Source organism: Phocoena sinus, chromosome 17 (genome assembly GCF_008692025.1).
Source record: "Phocoena sinus isolate mPhoSin1 chromosome 17, mPhoSin1.pri, whole genome shotgun sequence".
In the NCBI taxonomy this organism is placed as follows: domain Eukaryota; kingdom Metazoa; phylum Chordata; class Mammalia; order Artiodactyla; family Phocoenidae; genus Phocoena; species Phocoena sinus.
Window position 1 is genome coordinate 34445602 of NC_045779.1, and position 19074 is coordinate 34464675.

General features: G+C 38.8%; 1 protein-coding gene across 1 annotated transcript in view; it reads left to right on the forward strand.

The window, feature by feature from the left end:
* The window catches only part of NECAB1 (N-terminal EF-hand calcium binding protein 1), a 300474-nt gene that overhangs the window by 250858 nt on the left and 30542 nt on the right, over positions 1-19074 (forward strand). The window contains exon 9 of the mRNA XM_032609361.1: positions 8287-8337. Within this exon, the coding sequence (XP_032465252.1) occupies positions 8287-8337 (51 nt within the window). The remainder of the gene's footprint in view (positions 1-8286; positions 8338-19074) is intronic.

The following is a 19074-nucleotide window of genomic DNA, read 5'->3' on the forward strand; positions in this document are numbered from 1 at the left end:
TTTTACGTGCTATTCTGTGAAGAATGCCATTGGCAATTTGATAGGGATTGCATTGAATCTGTACATTGCTTTGGATAGTACAGTTACTTTCACAATATTGATCCTTCCAATCCAAGAACATGGTAAATTTCTCCATCTGTTTGTCTCCTTTTTGATTTCTTGCAACAGTGTTTCATAGTTTTCTGACAAGTCTTTTGCCTCCTCGGGTAGGTTTATTCCTAGATATTTTATCCTTTTTGTTGCAATGGTAAGTGGGAGTGTTTCCTTAATTTCTCTTTCTGATTTTTCATTGTTAGTGTATGGGAATGCAAGAGATTTCTGTGCATCAATTTTGTATCCTGCACTTTACCAAATTCATTGATTAACTCTAATAGTTTTCTTGTGGCATCTTTAAGATTTTCTATGTAGAGTATCATGTTATCTGCAAACAGTGACAGTTTTACTTCTTCTTTTCCAATTAATATTACTTTTATTTCTTTTTCTTCTCTGATTGCCATGCTAGGACTTCCAAAACTATGTTGAATAAGAGTGGTGAGAGTGGACATCCTTGTTTTGTTCCTGATCTTAGATGAAATGATTTCAATTTTTCACCATTGAGAAAAATGTTGGTTGTTGGTTTGTCATTTATGGCCTTTATTATGTTGAGGTAGGTTCCCTCTATGCCCACTTTCTGGACAGTTTTTATCATAAATGAGTATTGAATATTTTCAAAAGCTTTTTCTACATCTATTGAAATGATCATATGGTTTTCATTCTTTAATTTGTTAATATGGTGTATCACATTGATTTGTGTACATTGAAGAATCCTTGCATTCCTGGGATAAATCCCACTTGATCATGGTGTATGATCCTTTAATATGTTGATGGATTCTGTTTGCTAGTATTTTGTTCAGGATTTTTGTGTCTATGTTCATCAGTGATATTGGTCTGTAAATTTTGTGTGTGTGATCTCTTTGTCTGGTTTTGGTATCAGGGTGATGGTGGCCTCGTAGAACAAGTTTGCGCATTCTCCTCCCTCTGCAATATTTTGGAAGAGTTTAGGAATGATAGTTGATCACTCTTCTCTCAATGTTTGATAGAATTCGCCTATGTAGCCATCTGGTCCTGGACTTTTTTTTTTTTTTTTTGCGGTACGGGGGCCTCGCACTGCTGTGGCCTCTCCTGTTGCGGAGCACAGGCTCCGGACGCACAGGCTCAGCGGCCATGGCTCACGGGCCCAGCCACTCCGCGTCATGTGGGACCCTCCCGGACCGGGGCACGAAACCGTGTCCCCTGCATCGGCAGGCGGACTCTCAACCACTGCGCCACCAGGGAAGCCCTGGTCCTGGACTTTTGTTTGTTGACAAGTTTTAAAGTACAGTTTCAGCTTCATTACTTGTGATTCACTTTGTTTATATTTTCTAATTCTTCCTTGTTCAGGCTTGGAAAGTTGTACCTTTCCAAGAATTTGTCCATTTCTTCCAGGTTGTCCATTTTATTGGCATAGAGTTGCTTGTAGTAATCTCTTATGATGCTTTGTATTTCTGCAGTGTCTCTTGTAATTTCTCCTTTTTCATTTCTAATTTTATTGATTTGAGTCCTCTCCCTTTTTGTCTCTTTGAGTCAGGCTATAGGTTTATCAATTTCATTTTCTCAAAGAAGTAACTTTTAGTTTTATTGATCTTTGCTATTGTTTTCTTCATTTCTATTTCATTTATTCCTGCTCTGATCTTTATGATTTTTTCCGTCTACTAACATTGAGTTTTGTTTGTTCTTCTTTCTTTAATGGATTTAGGTGTAAGGTTAGATTGTTTATTTGAGATTTTTCTTGTTTCTTGAAGTAGGACTGTATTGCTATAAACTTCCCTCTTAGAACTGCTTTTGCTGTATTCCATAGCTTTTGGGTCATTGTGTTTTCATTGTCATTTGTTTCTGTTTATTTTTTAATTTCCTCTTTGATTTCTTCAGTGATTTCTTGGTTATTTAGCAGCACACTGTTTAGCCTCTGTGTGTTTGTGTTTTTTGGTTGTTGTTGTTTTTTTTCCTGTAATTGATTTCTAATCTCATAGCATTGTGGTCAAAAAAGATGCTTGATATGATTTCAATTTTCTTAAAATTTCCAAGGTTTGATATGTGATATATCCTGGAGAATAGTGTGCACTTGAGAAGAAAGTGTATTCTGCCACTTTCAGGTGGAATGTTCTATAAATATCAATTAAATCTATCTGGTCTACTGTGTCATTTAAACTCTGTGTTTCCTTACTTATTTTCTGTCTGGAAGATCTGTCCATTGGTGTAACTGTGGTATTAAAGTCCCCCACTATTATTGTGTTACTGTTGATTTCCCCTTTTATGGCTGTTAGCCTTTGCCTTATATATTGAGGTGCTCCTATGTTAGGTGCATAAATGTTTATAATTTTTATATCTTCTTCTTGAATTGATCCCTTATCTAGTGTCCTTCCTTATCTCTAGTAACAGTTTTTGTTTTAAAATCTATTTTATCTGACATGAGTATTGCTATTCCAGCCTTCTTTTGATTTCCATTTGCATGGAATATCTTTTTCCATCCCTTCACTTTCAGTGTGTATGTGTCCCTAGGTCTAAAGTGGGTCCCTTGTAGACAGCACGAGTCTTGTTTTTGTATCCATTCAGCTAGTCTGTGTCTTTAGGTTGGAGCATTTAATCCATTTACATTTAAGGTAATTATCGATATGTATGCTCCTATTACCAATTTCTTAATTGTTTGGATTTGATTTTGTATGTCTTTTCCTTCTCTTGTGTTTCCTGCCTGGAGAAGTTCCTTTAGCATTTGTTGTAACGCTGGTTTGGTTGTGCTAAATTCTCTTAGCTTTTGCTTGTTTGTAAAGCTTTTGATTTCTCCTTTGAATCTGAATAAGATCCTCACTGGGTAGAGTAATTTTTGTTGTACATTTTTCCCTTTCATAACTTTAAATATATCCTGCCACTCCCTTCTGGCCTGTAGCGTTTCTCCTGAAAAATCTGCTGATAACCTTATGGGGATTCCCTTGTATGTTATTTGTTGCATTTCCCTTGCTGCTTTCAATATTTTTTTCTTTGCATTGAATTTTTGTTAGTTTAATTAATATGTGTCTTGGTATGTTTCTCTTAATGTTTATACTGTTTGGGACTCTCTGCACTTCCTGCACTTGGGTGGCTATTTCCTTTCCATGTTAGGGAAACTTTTTACTTATAATCTCTTCAAATATTTTCCCATATCCTTTCTCTTTCTCTTCTTCTTTAAGGACTCCTATAATTCGAATGTTGGTGCATTTAATGTTGTCCCAGAAGTCTCTGAGACTGTCGTCAATTCTCTTCATTCGTTTTTCTTTATTCTGCTCCTCGGCAGTTATTTCCACCATTCTGTCTTCCATCTCACTTATTCATTCTTTTGCCTCAATTATTCTGCTATCGATTCCTTCTAGTGTATTTTTTTTTTTTTTTTACCGGTACGTGGGCCTCTCACTGTTGTGACCTCTTCCATTGCGGAGCACAGGCTCCGGATGTGTAGGCTCAGCGGCCATGGCTCACGGGCCCAGCCGCTTCATGGCATGTGGGATCTTCCTGAACCGGGAACAAACCCGTGTCCCCTTCATCGGCAGGTGGACTCTCAACCACTGCGCCACCAGGGAAGCCCCCTTCTAGTGTATTTTTCATTTCAGTTATTATGTTGTTCATCACTGTTTGCTTGCTTTTTAGTTCTTCTCTGTCTTTGTTCTACATTTCTTGTATTTTCTTGATCCATGCCTCCATTATATTTCTGAGATTTTAGATCATCTTTACTGTCATTACTATGAATTCTTTTTCAGGTAGGTTGTCTATTTCCTATTCATTCGTCTTCTAGGTTTTTCCCTTGCTCCTTCATCTGTAACATAACTTTTGTCATCTCATTTTTTTTGATGGGTGGGGCTATGTTCCTGTCGTACAGGTTGCTTTCCCTGGTGCTTTCCACACTGGAGTTTGCAGGCAGTTGCGCAGAGCCAGGTCTTGGTGCCGAGATGAGGATCTCCAAGAGACTTCACTCAGATTAATGTTCCCTGGGGTCTGAGGTTCTCTTTCAGTTTAGCGGTTTGGACTCAGTGGTCCTACCACAGGAGCTCAGGCCTGAACCCTGGCCTGTGAACCAAGATCCTGTAAGACAAGCAGTGCATCAAAAAAAGAAAAAAAAAGGAGCAGAACAATAACAAAGAATAAAAAATAAAGTAAAAATAGAAAAATATATTAGAAAAAATATAAATGAAAAAACACTACCAAGGGGGGCGGGGCTTAGGCAGGGGTGGGGCTTAGGCAGGGTGGGGTTTAGGTGGGAGTGGAGGCTAGTCTCAGAATCCACACAGCTGAAAAGGTCTTGGGGTTTTGGGGGACAGGGTTTAGGCTCAGCGTGGTCCATTCTATCTCTTTTCATTGGAGAATTTAATTCACTTATGTTTAAAATAGTTATTGATAGGTAAGGACTTACTATTGCCATTTTGTTAATTGTTTTCTGGTTGTTTTGTAGATTACTGTGCCTTGTTTCTCATGCTGTTGTCTTTGTGTGTGTGTGTTTGATGTCTTTTGGTATCAGTATGCTTTGACTTCTTTATCATGTTCTTTTGTGTAATTTCTACAAGATTTTCACTTGTGGTTACCGTGAGGCTTACATAAAATATAACACCCTATTTTAAACTGATAACAACTTAACTTCAATAGAATTTGTAAACTTTACACTTTTACGTCCACCTCACTTTTTAGGTTATTGCTGTTATAATGTATATGTTTTCATATTATGTAACTGACAACAGATTACTACAGTTATGGTTATTTTTGCTATGCTCTTTTACAAGTTTTAAACAAAAGTTAAGTGAATTATGCATCACTATTACCATATTGCAGAAATAATGACTATATACTTATTACCAGTGAGACTTATACTACCTTTTTATGATGTTATTAACATTCTTTCACTTCCACTCAAAGAACTGCCTTTAACATTTCTTATAAGGCAGGTCTGGTGGTAAACTCCCTTAGCTCTTGATTGTCCAGTGAAGTCTTTATCCTTCCGTTGTTTCTGAAAGAAAACTTCACCAAGTATAGAATTCTTAGTCGACAGTTATTTTTTTTCAATATTTCTATTATGTCATCCCATTCTTTCCTGGTCAGAAAAGTTCTGCTGATAATCTTATGGGGGTTCCCTTGTATGTGGCTTCTCTCTTTTCTCTTGCTGCCCTTACAGTTCTTTTGTCTTTGACTTTTGACAATTTAATTAATGTGTCTCAGAGTAGCCCTATTTAGATTCAATCTATTTGTGGTCCTTTGGGCCTCATGGATCTGGATGTTCATATCTCTCCCAAAATTTAGAAAGTTTTCAGACATTATTCCTTTAAAAAGGCATTCTGTCTCTTTCTCTTTCTCTTCTTCTGGAATTCCCATGATGTGAATACTTTTTCCCTTTCAGTGTCTCCCAAATTCCCATAGGTTTCCTTCACTCTTTTTCATTCTTTTTTATTTTTGCTCCTCTTCCTGGGTAACTTCCAGTGTTGTATCCTCCAGGTCACTGATTCTTCTGCATGGTTGAGTCTACTTTTGAAATTCTCTATTGAATTTTTCAGTTCAGTTATTGTATTTTTCATCTCTAGGAGTTTTGTTTATTTTGGTTTGTTTTTGATGGCTGCTATTTCCTTGTCAAACCTCATTATATTCATGCTTTGTTTTTCTAATTTTGTGTAGCTGTCTGTTTTTCCTTGCAGTTCCTTAAGAGGAATTTCCTTAAGATTATTGAATTCTTTCTCTGGCATTTCATAGGTGTTCATTTTAAGGCCAGTTATTGAAGTTTTATTCATTTCCTTTGGTGATGTCATATTTACCTGACTTTTCATAATCTTTGATTCCTTACATTGATATTTGTGCGTTTGAGTAATTGGGCTCCCCTTCCAGACTCTACAGGTTGGCTTTGGCAGAGACAGTTCTTCAGTAGTAAGCTCAGTTTGGGTTTTGGGGTATGTCTGCTGGTAATGTTTTTGAGCAGGTGGGGCCTGCTATTATGCTTTATTGGGGGCAGGGCAATTGTTTCAGCTCTGAGGATAGGGATACGGGTTGTGCCATTGGCTGAGAACTGTTGGATAGTACTCTGGCTTGGTTCCTTACACAAGTGAGGCTGTAGGATGGGCTCCATGGTTGCCTGGATTCTCTGGTCAGACTTAATAGATGGTTGGGACTGGTTACTATATACAGTAGTAAATGGGACTTCTGTGCCCTGGCATGGCAGCAGTACAGGACCCAGGGCCTATACAGCTCATTGTTTGGGGACCCAAGCCAGTCCATAGTGTACACTGACTTCCCTGGTCAGGTGAGGCCACTGGTTTTACTCTGCAGATGGGGGAAGCCATGGTCTGTGCTCTCTGTTCAAGTACCACTGCATGTAGGGGTGTTGAATGAGCTGTGTAGCTTCCTGTGTGCTCTAGTTAGGTTCCTTGCTTGGACACATTGGAGACTGTACTTGGCAATGAACAGGGCTATGATTTAGAATAATTGCCTGCATGTAGCAGGACAAGCAGCTCTAAAGCTGGTGAAGCTCTTTGTTGTTTTAACTCAAGCCAACCCACAGCCCAAGTTCCCTGACTAAACATGGCTGCTGGCTTTGCTCTGCAAACTATTGGCTTTGCCTGCTTCTCAGCTCAAGTGCCACTGGGATGCACAACTTCCAGGAGTTGTCATCAGCCCTTCTGGTGAGATGGAGTCAGAAGACACTCTCCACAGCAGGTGGAGCTGAGTCTCACCTCCCCTGCCTAGGCAAGAGGGGGAGGTTTAGCTCCAGGCTATTCTCAGTTTCCCAAATAAGGTCTCAGATAAGGAGATGCCAGGACCTACCCTCAGTTTTGGCTATGAATTAATCCATCTGTTTGTGCATAGCGTGGGAACATTCCACACCTGCTACTGGTTTTGCTTCGTGGTTAATCAGCTTTGCTCACCCACCTCTTGGCTTGAGCACCACTGGGCCACACTACTTCCAGAAGTTATTGCCAGCTCCTCTGGTAAGATCGGCCTGGAAGACACTCACCATAGTGGGTGGGAATATGATTCAGCTCCTTGCTTGGGCGTGGGCAAACTGGGCTCTAGGGCCAACAAAACTCCTTTGAAGATCCGAATCAGGCAGATCTGCTCTCCCCCAAGTTCCCAGCTTGGTTCTGCAGATGAGCAAAGCTGCTGGTTGGGATTACTACTTGGGCACTGCAGAGCTTGGTCTGCCAAGATCTGTGTGCTGGTTGTTGCGAGCCCCTCCCCTCTTCTCTGTCACAGTCAGATTTCCTGTGGTTGAGCCCCACAGATTTCCCATCTTTGTGGTACAAGATCAGAGTAGGAGCTTTCACAAAATGACCCAAAATACTGGCTCGGGCTAGTTGTCTCTCCTGGGATCTCTTTTCCCACTGAGGGAACCAGAGGCTCAGGGAAGATCTGTCCAGGTGGTGCTGTGCTGGCCTGGTGATGGGGCAATGCTGTCAATGTATAGCCACCTCTCTTACCTTCTAATGAAGTCTGTCTTGGTCTCTGTGGTACAGGAGGTTGCTTCAGCCTTGTTCTAGGATTCCCTCAGAGGTGTATTGTTCTCAATAGTTGTTAGTTGTTGTTCTTGTGAGGGGGAGCAAAGCCATGTTGTTCTTGTGAGGGGGAGCAAAGCCAGGAACAACCTATGTCACCATTTTGGTGATGTCACTCTCTAGGATATATATTCTTAGAATGAAGTCCTCATATATTACAGTCTTGGTTTCAGTGGAGCCATTAGCATTTTACATTGATCACTGCAGAAAACTCTAAGGTCTTTTTGGTAACCCTTCATTTTTAACAAATATCAATAGTGGTTTCATTTGTTTTTTATTTCACGTCTTAACAAAGCAAAATTAGCAGTAGAGTGTAAATGTCTATCATGATATCTCAAGTATATTGCCATATAACCACAGGAAAAGAAATCAGCATAGTCATCCTAACTTTTGCTTTTTACTGTTTCTATCCTTTCCCTCTCTGCTTTAATGAACCTTCTCTCCACTTTGTTCTCTTTTAATGGCATCAGTGATGTACATTCAAAGTAATAACAAATTGAACACATCTGAGATAGCTCCTTACAATTGATATAATGGGTAAAAGAATCTTTATTGGAAGAGCCCACTTTAAAAAATCAGAATTATTTCATCTCCATTCAGATCATGAAGTTCCTTCGGTTTAATGTTAGCCAAAAAGTGCTACCATTCAAATATATGATGTTTTGTTTAATTAACTAATTTCTTGTTTTCTACCCATTTCTTACTCTAACCAAAGGATCTTAAACTTGAACCTCTAGAAGAAGTTATTGAAGGGAATACTAAACCTGTAAGTACTTTCCCTAGGTCAAAATTTTAGAAATATGTACTTTGAAAACATAATTTAATTTCTTCAAAATTAGTTACTATCTCAGTGAAAATTAAAAAAAAAACAATACATAGGCATATTTCATTATGTGTGGCTAAGTAGGATTTTCTAAATTGTGATTTGTGGAAAACTAATGCCTACTTCACAGGGGTTTTCTGAAAGAACTTGTTATGTAATATGTGAAAGGTGAAATTTTTATGCATGTATAAATCAATGAGTTATTGAATAATTGAATGAATATGACTGGCAGAGAAGGGCATCATTCAAATTGTATCATCAACTAGGCTGAAGGGTACACCTGAGCTGAAACTTGGTCCTATTAATTATTGTATTTTCAGCACATAGCCCAGGGACAAGATGCTCAGAAATCATTTTCCAAAGAAAAAAAATTGATGTTTAGAGAAAAGTGAACATTTATGCTCGTGGGGAGAATATACCCATCCAGAAGGGTGGCAATTGATGAAGACTGAAAGAAAATGGACAGTGATCCTAATAGGTTCATTATATGCAACAAAAAAGAAATTAATGCATAAATTAACTAATTGAAAAGCAGCACATACCATGCTTTATTATTTTATTTTATTTTGAGGCAAATATTTATAGCACATACTGCTTTGGGAAATTGGATGTTTGCATTTACATTTAGCAGAAATTTGGATTTTAAAATCTTGGGTATCTACAGAAAATCACCTTTTTCTTAATACCTTAAATATATTATATATTGTATAGATCTTGTAGGATCAGTCACATTTACATGAAACAAGGATATGAAATACCTTCCATCTCTGTATCATGTACTTATTCTATAGGCACTGCTTGTGTGATAGAAGGTGAGACTCACCTGCATGTCAGCTCCTGTTCATCTGTCCAAACTCACAGCACAAAGGAAATTTTCATAGAGGGAGCTTTTTCTCAGAAAAGTTTAATAATGGCTGTTGTGATTAGAATCCTATAGATGTAGACACAATTCCTAGCTATACTACATGTTCAGTGCTCTTATTACTCCAAAGACAGGGATGTGGTCTGTGTTAATTTATCAGGCACCCAGAGTTTTAAAGTGATAGGTTTTGGCACAAAGGTGAGGGGAGAGGGCTGTTGAACACAGATATTATGCAGGTCTGTGCAGTCCCATAAGCACAGGATTATGACCTTGAGGTCTTGCATCTGTGTCGTCTCTTAGGTTTGCATGTAGAGAAAACTACACTCCAGTCAAGAAACATGAACATAATTTTTCTAATGTTAGGAGAGATTATTGTCTATTCTTAAATAATTTCTTAATATAAGTATTCTCTCTCACTAGCTGTGAAGGAAAAAAGTTTCTAAGGATTATTTATGAAAAGTGAAAGACTCTTCCATTCTCTGGTCCCCGACAGAAAAGAGAGATCTATCTTAAGAGATTTATCAACCCATACAGCATTGCCAATTCAATAGTTCATGGAAGTACTTTAGAGAAAAAGAACTGGGCAAAGTAGTTCGATAGTCAATATTATTTAAAAGCAGGAAAGAATATTCTTTAACTATTTTTAACCATATGTAAAAGTAAAAGAATTATGCTCTTTGGGAATACACACATAGTAATAGTCTGAGCTGGTTTGTTTTTTCATATTTGTCATCAAAAGTTGTATTTTTTACTAGTGGTAGTATATGTATCACTATCAATTCCTATAAAACCTCTATATTCAGAATGACAAAAACAATTTTTCACTGTTATTTCACAGCTAGCACACATAATTGTATGTTACTTTTTTTTTTTTTTTTTTTTTTTTTGCGGTACGCGGGCCTCTCACTGTTGTGTCCTCTCCCGTTGCGGAGCAACAGGCTCCGGACGCGCAGGCTCAGTGGCCATGGCTCACGGGCCCAGCCGCTCCGCGGCATGTGGGATCCTCCCACACTGGGGCACGAACCCGTGTCCCCTGCATCGGCAGGCGGACTCTCAACCACTGCGCCACCAGGGAAGCCCTGTATGTTACTTTTTGATCAGTGATTTTTCCTGGTGACCAAAAACCAATTTTAGAATTCATTGACTGGAGAGGTATTTTTCCTTTTCCATTAGTGAATGCATGAGAACTCTGAAAAATAAATCCTACATCAGAATGCAAAAATTAAATTTTTATTATATACTTTATTTTTAAAAGTTAATCTTTATTGAGCCTTTGCTATGTGCAAGTGTTGTGTTAAACCCACACATATGTAACTCAGTCTTCACAATAGTCATATGAGGTGGTGCTGTTATTAGCTCCATTTTACAGATGAAAAAATTAAGTTGTAGAAAGGTTTAAATACCACAGCTGAAGTCCAGAAGTTCTATGCCAGACCTACAGTACTCACCACACTGTAATACTCCAACTCTAGTGTTTGGTGCACTTTGGGAAGTAGAGTTGCTTTTGCTAGTGAGGTTGTGAGGTAATGGATGACTTTTTTTCATGAGATTTCCTACCACTAGAGCAGAGCGTATTATCTGGTAGGCTTATTTAAGCACACAGCAAAAGTCCTGAACCCTAGTATCTGCCATACTAGTTTTCTGGTACGTGAGCCATTACATAATGATGAATGTAGCATATAATCTCTTTTTAAGTCCATTTCTTTTCTCAGCCTGGAGTAAGAGAAGTAACATTTTTTGAATATCTATCATGGGCAATATCTTTACATACACTATTTCATTCCATTTAACCTTCCTCAAAACTCTGTGATATAAGTACCTTTATTCCAATTTTGCATATCAGAAGACTTGAGAAAGATTAAGTAACTTGTTCAAGGCCACAGAGCTAGTAAAAGTGAAGCCAATTTACACCTCCTGGTCTAAAAGGAGAAAGAAAAAAGAAAAGAGGGCAAGATGATGGAGGTAGATAAAAGAGCACCTAACAGTGCTCAGGACCACCTCAAATCCTTTTCTGGAATGGATAGTATATAAATAAAATTTACTAAAGGAATTTTAAGAATAGTCAATGGTTAAAAGCAAAAGCACATTTTATTTTTAACTTGATCACTAACTATGTGCTGGGCCCTGAGGGAGTGTCTGTAGATAAAGTGGTGAATATTACAGACTAGAAGACAGACTAGAAGGAAATATAGGCAAATATAACTAGGATCTACAATAGGATGTGATGAATATTATTGTAGGAAGGTATAGATTTTCATAGCTAGGGAATATGACCTAATTTAGGGGCCAGGAAATGCTTCCAGAATGACATAACATTTAAGATGAAATCAAAAAGGATAAGTAGGGGTTTCTAAAAATGATATTTGTATATCTCTTACAACACTGAATTGTTCTAAACTTGCACTAAAAGAATAGGTGCTACATGGGAATATTAAAATATTCCAGATGATTTATATCAAGCATGTCATAAAGACAGCAACCTTAGGAATTCACTATTTTATTATTTCTTAATAAAATAGGAAATAAATGCACATCAGGGATAAACGCAGATCTAAAGTCCAAGACCTTGGTTTTATGACTCACTGAAAATTTAGGGATAATTTATTGTCTTCTAGCTCTCAAGTACTAAGAAGTGAGTATGAATCACTGAAAGGTTAGTATGATTTTTGAAGGGAATTGCTTCAACCAGACCATACATCCTGGATCTGGCCAGGTGTATTGATCCACCTGAATACTTTCTGCCTGGTTCAATTGTGTGCTTTGTGTGGTCTCAAATGACTCAAATAGTCTCAAATGACTATTGGGGGTGGAAAATGATCATTTTCAGATATTTTCTACTTTCAAAAGGAGTTTTAAAAAGTCAATATGGGGAGGACCTTCAAGATGGCGGAGGAGTAAGAAGACCTCAGACTTCCAAAAGGGCAAGAATATCCCCACATACCTGGGTAGGGCAAAAGAAAAAAGAAAAAACAGAGACAAAAGAATAGGGATGGGACCTGCACCAGTGGGAGGGAGCTGTGAAGGAGGAAAAGTTTCCACACACTAGGAAACCCCTTCACTGGTGGGGACAGAGTTGGGTAGGAGGTAAGCTTCAGAGCCACAGAGGAAAGTGCAGCAACAGGGGTGCAGAGGGCAAAGTACAGAGATTCCCTCACAGAAGATCTGTGACGACCAGCACTCACCAGCCTGAGACACTTCTCTGCTCACCTATAGAGCGGGTGGGGGCTGGGAGCTGAGGCTCAGGTTTCAGAGGTCAGATCCCAGGAAGAGGACTGGAGTTGGCTGCATGAACACACCCTGAAGGGAGCTAGTGAGCCACAGCTAGCCGGGAGTCCAGAAAAATGTCTGGATCTGCCTAAGATGAAAAAGACCATTGTTTCCGGGTGTGCAAGGAGAGGGGATTCCTTCCCTGTCTGCCCACAGAAGGCAGATCACCGCCTAAACAAGCTTCAGAGATGGGCGTGAGCCGTGGCTATCAGCTCGGACACCAGAGATGAGCATGAAACGCTACGGCTGCGGCTGCAGCCACCAAGAATCCTGTATGCAAAGCACAGGTCACTATCCATATCCACCACCCCCGACCCCGGGAGCCTGTGCAGCCCACCACTGCCAGTGTCCCATGATCAAGAGACAACATCCTCAGGAGAACACACAGCATGCCTCAAGTTGTTGCAACGTCACACTGGCCTCTGCAGCCACAGGCTCACCCCACATTCCAATTATAACTATCGTACACTTCCCTCCCCCACCGGCCTGAGTGAGCCACAGCCCCCTAATCAGCTGCTGCTTTAACCCCATCCTGTCTGGGTGGGAAGAGATGTCTGAGGGCAACCTACATGCAAAGGTGGGGCCAAAACCAAAGCTGAACCCCAGGAGCTGTGCGAACAAAGAAGAGAAAGGGAAATTTCTCCATGAAGCCTCAGGAGCCACAGATTAAATCCCCACAAACAACTTGATGTACCCTGCATCTGTGGAATACATGAATAGACAATGAATCATCCCAAAATTGAGGCAGTGGACTTTGGAAACAACTGTGGACTTGGGGTTTGCTGTCTATGAAAGATTTGTTTCTGATTTTTATGTTTATCTTAGCATAGTTTTTAGCACTTGTTATCATTGGTGGATTTCTTTATTTGTTTGATTGCCCTCCTTTTTTATTATTATTACATTTTTTTTACATCTTTATTGGAGTATAATTGCTTTACAATGGTGTGTTAGTTTCTGCTTTATAACAAAGTGAATCAGTTATACATATACATATGTCCCCATATCTCTTCCCTCTTGCATCTCCCTCCCTCCCACCCTCCCTGTCCCACACCTCTAGGTGGTCACAAAGCGCCGAGCTGATCTCCCTGTGCTATGCGGCTGCTTCCCACTAGCTATCTATTTTACGTTTGGTAGTGTATATATGTCCATGACACTCTCCCACTTTGTCCCAGCTTACCCTTCTGCCTCCCCGTATCCTCAAGTCCATTCTCTAGTAGGTCTGCATCTTTATTCCCATCTTGCCCCAAGGTTCTTCATCACCTTTTTTTTTTCTTTTTAAGTTCCATATATATGTGTTAGCATACGGCATTTGTTTCTCTCTTACTTCACTCTGTATGACAGTCTCCAGGTCCATCCATCTCACTACAAAGGACTCAGTTTTGTTCCTTTTTATGGCTGAGCAATATTCCACTGTATATATGTGCCATGTCTTCTTTATCCCTTCATCTATTGATGGACACTTCGGTAGCTTCCATGTCTTGCAAATATTTTCTCCAATTCTGAGTGTTGTCTTTTTGTCTTGTTTATGGTTTCCTTTGCTGTGCAAAAGCTTTTAAGTTCATTGGGTCCCATTTGTTTATTTTTGTTTTAATTTCCATTTCTCTAGAAGGTGGGTCAAAAGGAATCTTGCTGTGATTTATGTCATAGAGTATTCTGCCTGTGTTTTCCTCTAAGAGTTTGATGGTATTTGGCCTTACATTTAGATCTTTAATCCATGTTGAGTTTATTTCTGTGTATGGTATTAGGGACTGTTCTAACTTCATTCTTTTATATGTACCTGTCCAGTTTTCCCAGCACCACTTATTGAAGAGGCTGTCTTTTCTCCATTGTATATTCTTGCCTCCTTTATCAAAGATAAGGTGAATTTTGTGTGTGTGTTTATCTCTGGGCTATCGAACCTGTTCCATTAATCTATATTTCTGTTTTTGTGCGAGTACCATACTGTCTTGATTACTGTAGCTTTGTAGTATACTCTGACATTAGAGAGCCTGATTCCTCAAGCTCCGTTTTTCTTTCTCAAGATTGCTTTAGCTATTCGGGGTCTTTTGTGTTTCCATACAAATTGAGAAATTTTTTCTTCCAGTTCTGTGAAAAATGCCAGTGGTATTTTGATAGGGATTGCAATGAAACTGTAGATTGCTTTGGGTAGTAGAGTCATTTTCACAATGTTGATACTTCCAATCCAAGAACATGGTATATCTCTCCATCTATTTGTATCATCTTTAATTTCTTTCATCAGTGTCTTATAATTTTCTGCATACAGGTCTTTTGTCTCCTTAGGTAGGTTTCTTCCTAGGTATATTATTCTTTTTGTTGCAGTGGTAAGTGGGAGTGTTTTCTTAACTTCACATTCAGATTTTTCATCATTAGTGTATAGCAATGCAAAAGATTTCTGTGCATTAATTTTGTATCCTGCTACTTTACAAATTCATTGATTAGCTCTAGTAGTTTTCTGGCAGCATGTTTAGGATTCTCAGTGTATACTATCATCTGCAAACAGTGACAGCTTTAACTCTTCGTTTCCAATTTGGATTCCTTTTATTTCTTATTCTTCTCTAATTAATGTGGCTAAAACTTCCAAAACTATGTTGAATAATAGTGGTGAGAGTGGGCAACCTTGTCTTGTTCCTGATCTTAGTGGAAATGGTTTCAATATTTCACCATTGAGGATGATGTTGGCTGTGGGTTTGTCATGTATGGCCTTTATTATGTTGAGGAAAGTTCCCTCTATGCCTACTTTCTGCAGGGTTTTTATCATAAATCGGTGTTGAATTTTGTCGAATGCTTTCTCTGCATGTATTGAAATGATCATACATTTTTTCCCCTTCAATTTGTTAATATGGTGTATCACATTGATTGATTTGCATATATTGAAGAATCCTTGCATTCCTGGGATAAACCACACTTGATCATAGTGTATGTTCCTTTTAATGTGCTGTTGGATTCTGTTTGCTAGTATTTTGTTGAGGATTTATGCATCTAGGTTCATCAGTGATATTGGCCTGTAGTTTTCTTTCCTTGTGACATCTTTGTCTAGTTTTGGTATCAGGGTGATGGTGGCCTCGTAGAATGAGTTTGGGAGTGTTCCTCCCTCTGCAGTATTTTGCAACAGTTTGAAAAGGATAGATGTTAGCTCTTCTGTAAATGTTTGATAGAATTCGCCTGTGAAGCCATCTGGTCCTGGGCTTTTGTTGCTTGGAGGATTATTAATCACAGTTTCAATTTCAGTGCTTGTGACTGGTCTGTTCATATTTTCTAGTTCTTCCTGGTTCAGTCTCGACTGGTTGTGCATTTCTAAGAATTTGTCCATTTTATTGGCATACAGTTGCTTGTAGTAATCTCTCATGATCCTTTGTATTTCTGCAGTGTCAGTTGTTGCTTCTCCTTTTTCATTTTTAATTCTATTGATTTGAGTCTTCTCCCTTTTTTTCTTGATAAGTCTGGCTAATGGTTTATCAATTTTGTTTATGTTCTCAAAGAACCAGCTTTTAGTTTTATTGATCTTTGCTATCATTTCCTTCATTTCTTTTTCATTTATTTCTTATCTGGTCTTTATGATTTTTTTCCTTCTCCTAACTTTGTTTTTTTTTTTTGTTCTTCTTTCTCTAATTGCTTTAGGTGCAAGGTTAGGTTGTTTTTTCGAGATGTTTCCTGTTTCTTAAGGTAGGATTGTATTGCTATAAACTTCCCTCTTAGAACTGCTTTTGCTGCATCCCCATAGGTTTTGGGTCATTATGTTTTCATTGTCATTTGTTTCTAGGTACTTTTTGATTTCCCCTTTGATTTCTTCAGTGATCTCTTGGTTATTAAGTAGTGTGTTATTCAGCCTCCATGTGTTTGTATTTCTTACAGATTTTTTCCTGTAGTTGATATCTAGTCTCATAGCATTGTGGTCAGAAAAGATACTTGATATGATTTCAATTTTCTTAAATTTACCAATGCTTGATTTGTGACCCAAGATATGATCTATCCTGTAGAATGTTCCATGATCACTTGAGAAGAATGTGTATTCTGGTTTTTTTTGGATGGAATGCCCTATAAATATCAATTAGGTCCATCTTGTTTAATGTATCATTTAAAGCTTGTGTTTCCTTACTTATTTTCATTTTGGATGATATGCCCATTGGTGAAAGTGGGGTGTTAAAGTCCCTTACTATGATTGTGTTACTGTCAATTTCCCCTTTTATGGCTGTTAGTATTTGCCTTATGTATTGAGGTGCTCCTATGTTGGCTGCATAACTAGTTACAATTGTTATATCTTCTTCTCGGATTGTTCCCTTGATCATTATGTAGTGTCCTTCTTTGTCTCTTGTAATAGTCTTTGTTTTAATGTGTATTTTGTCTGATATGAGAATTGCTACTCCAGCTTTCTTTTGATTTCCGTTTGTATGGAATATCTTTTTCTTTGCCCTCACTTTCAGTCTGTATGTGTCCCTAGGTCTGAATTGGGTCTCCTGTTGACAGCATATATATGGGTCTTGTTTTAGTGTCCATTCAGCCTATCTATGTCTTTTGGTTGGAGCATTTAATCCATTTAAATTTAAGGTAATTATTGATATGTATGCTCCTATTACCATTTTCTTAATTGTTTTGGGTTTATTATTGTAGGTCTTTTCCTTTTCTTGTGTTTCCTGCCTAGAGAAGTTCCTTTAGCATTTGTTCTAAAGCTGATTTGGTGGTGCTGAATTCTCTTAGCTTTTGCTTGTCTGTAAAGGTGTTTTGTTTTGTTTTTCTTTTTGCGGTACACAGGCCTCTCACTTCTGTGACCTCTCCCACTGCAGAGCACAGGCTCTGGTAGTGCAGGCCCAGCGGCCATGGCCCACAGGCCCAGCCACTCCACGGCACATGGGACCCTCCCGGACTGGGACACGAACCCGTGTTCCCTGTATCAGCAGGCAGACTCTCAACCACTGCACCACCACGGAAGCCCCTGTCTGTAAAGGTTTTAAGTTCTCCATCAAATCTGAATGAGATCCTTGCTGGTAGAGTAATCTTGGTTGTAGATTTTTCTCTTTCCACTTTAAATATATCCTGTCACTCCCTTCTGGCTTGCAGAGTTTCTTCTGAAAGATCAGCTGTTAACCTTATGGGGATTCCCTTATGTGTTATTTGTTGTTTTTTCCATTGCTGCTTTTAATATTTTTCCTTTGTATTTAACTTTTGATAGTTTGATTAATATGTGTCTTGGTGTGTTTCTCCTTGGATTTATCCTGTATGGGACTCTCTGTGCTTCCTGGACTTGGTTAACTATTTCTTTTCCCATATTAGGGTAGTTTTCAACTATAATCTCTTCAAATATTTTCTCAGTCCCTTTCTTTTTCTCTTCTTCTTCTGGGACCCCAATAATTAGAATGTTGGGGCATTTAATGTTGTCCCACAGGTCTCCGAGACTGTCCTCAATTATTTTCCTTGTTTTTTCTTTCTTCTGCTTTGCAGTAGTTATTTCCACTATTTTTTCTTCCATGTCACTTATCCGTTCTTCTGCCACAGTTATTCTGCTATTGATCCCTTCTAGAGAATTTTTAATTTCATTTATTGTGTTGTTCATCATTGTTCTTTGGTCTTTAGTTCTTCTAGGTCCTTGGTAAATGTTTCTTGTATTTTCTCCATTCTATTTCCAAGGTTTTGGATCATCTTTACTATCATTATTCTGAATTCTGTTTCAGGTAGACTGCGTATTTCCTCTTCATTTGTTAGGTCTGATGGGTTGTTGCCTTACTCCTTCATGTGCTGTGTGTTTCTCTCTCTTCTAATTTTGCTTAACTTACTGTGTTTGGGGTCTCCTTTTCACAGGCTGCAGGTTCATAGTTCCCATTGTTTTTGTTGTCTGTCCCCAGTGGCTAAGGTTGGTTCAGTGGGTTGTGTAGGCTTCCTGGTGGAGGGGACTAGTGCCTGTGTTCTGGTGGATGAGGCTGGATCTTGTCTTTCTGGTGGGCAGGTCCATGACTGGTGGTGTGTTTTGGGGTGTCTGTGGCCTTATTATGATTTTAGGCAGCCTCTGTGCTAATGGATGTGGTTTTGTTCTTGTCTTGCTAGTTGTTTGGTCTATGTTGTCCAGCACTGTAGCTTGCTGGTCATTGAGTGGAGCCGGGTCTTGACATTGAGATGGAGATCTCTTCTGGGAGATTTTCACTGTTTGATATTACGTGGAGCTGGGAGGTCTCTTGTGGAGCAGTGTCCTGAACTTGGCTCTCCCACCTCAGTGGCACAGCCCTGATGCCTGGCTGGAGCACCAAGGGCCTTTTCTCCACATGGCTCAGAATAAAAGAGAGGAAAGAAAGAAAGAAAGAAAGAAAGAAAGAAAGAAAGAAAGAAAGAAAGAAAGAAAGAGAGAGAGAGAAAGAGAGAGAGAGGGAGGGAGGGAGGGAGGGAGGAAGAAAGAAAGAAAGATAAAAAATAAAATAATATAAAACTATTAAAATAAAAAATAATTATTAAGACAAAAAAATTTTTAATTAAAAAAAAGGGACAGACAGAACCCTAGGACAAATGGTAAAAGCAAAGCTATACAGACAAAATCACACACAGAAGCATACACATACACACTCACA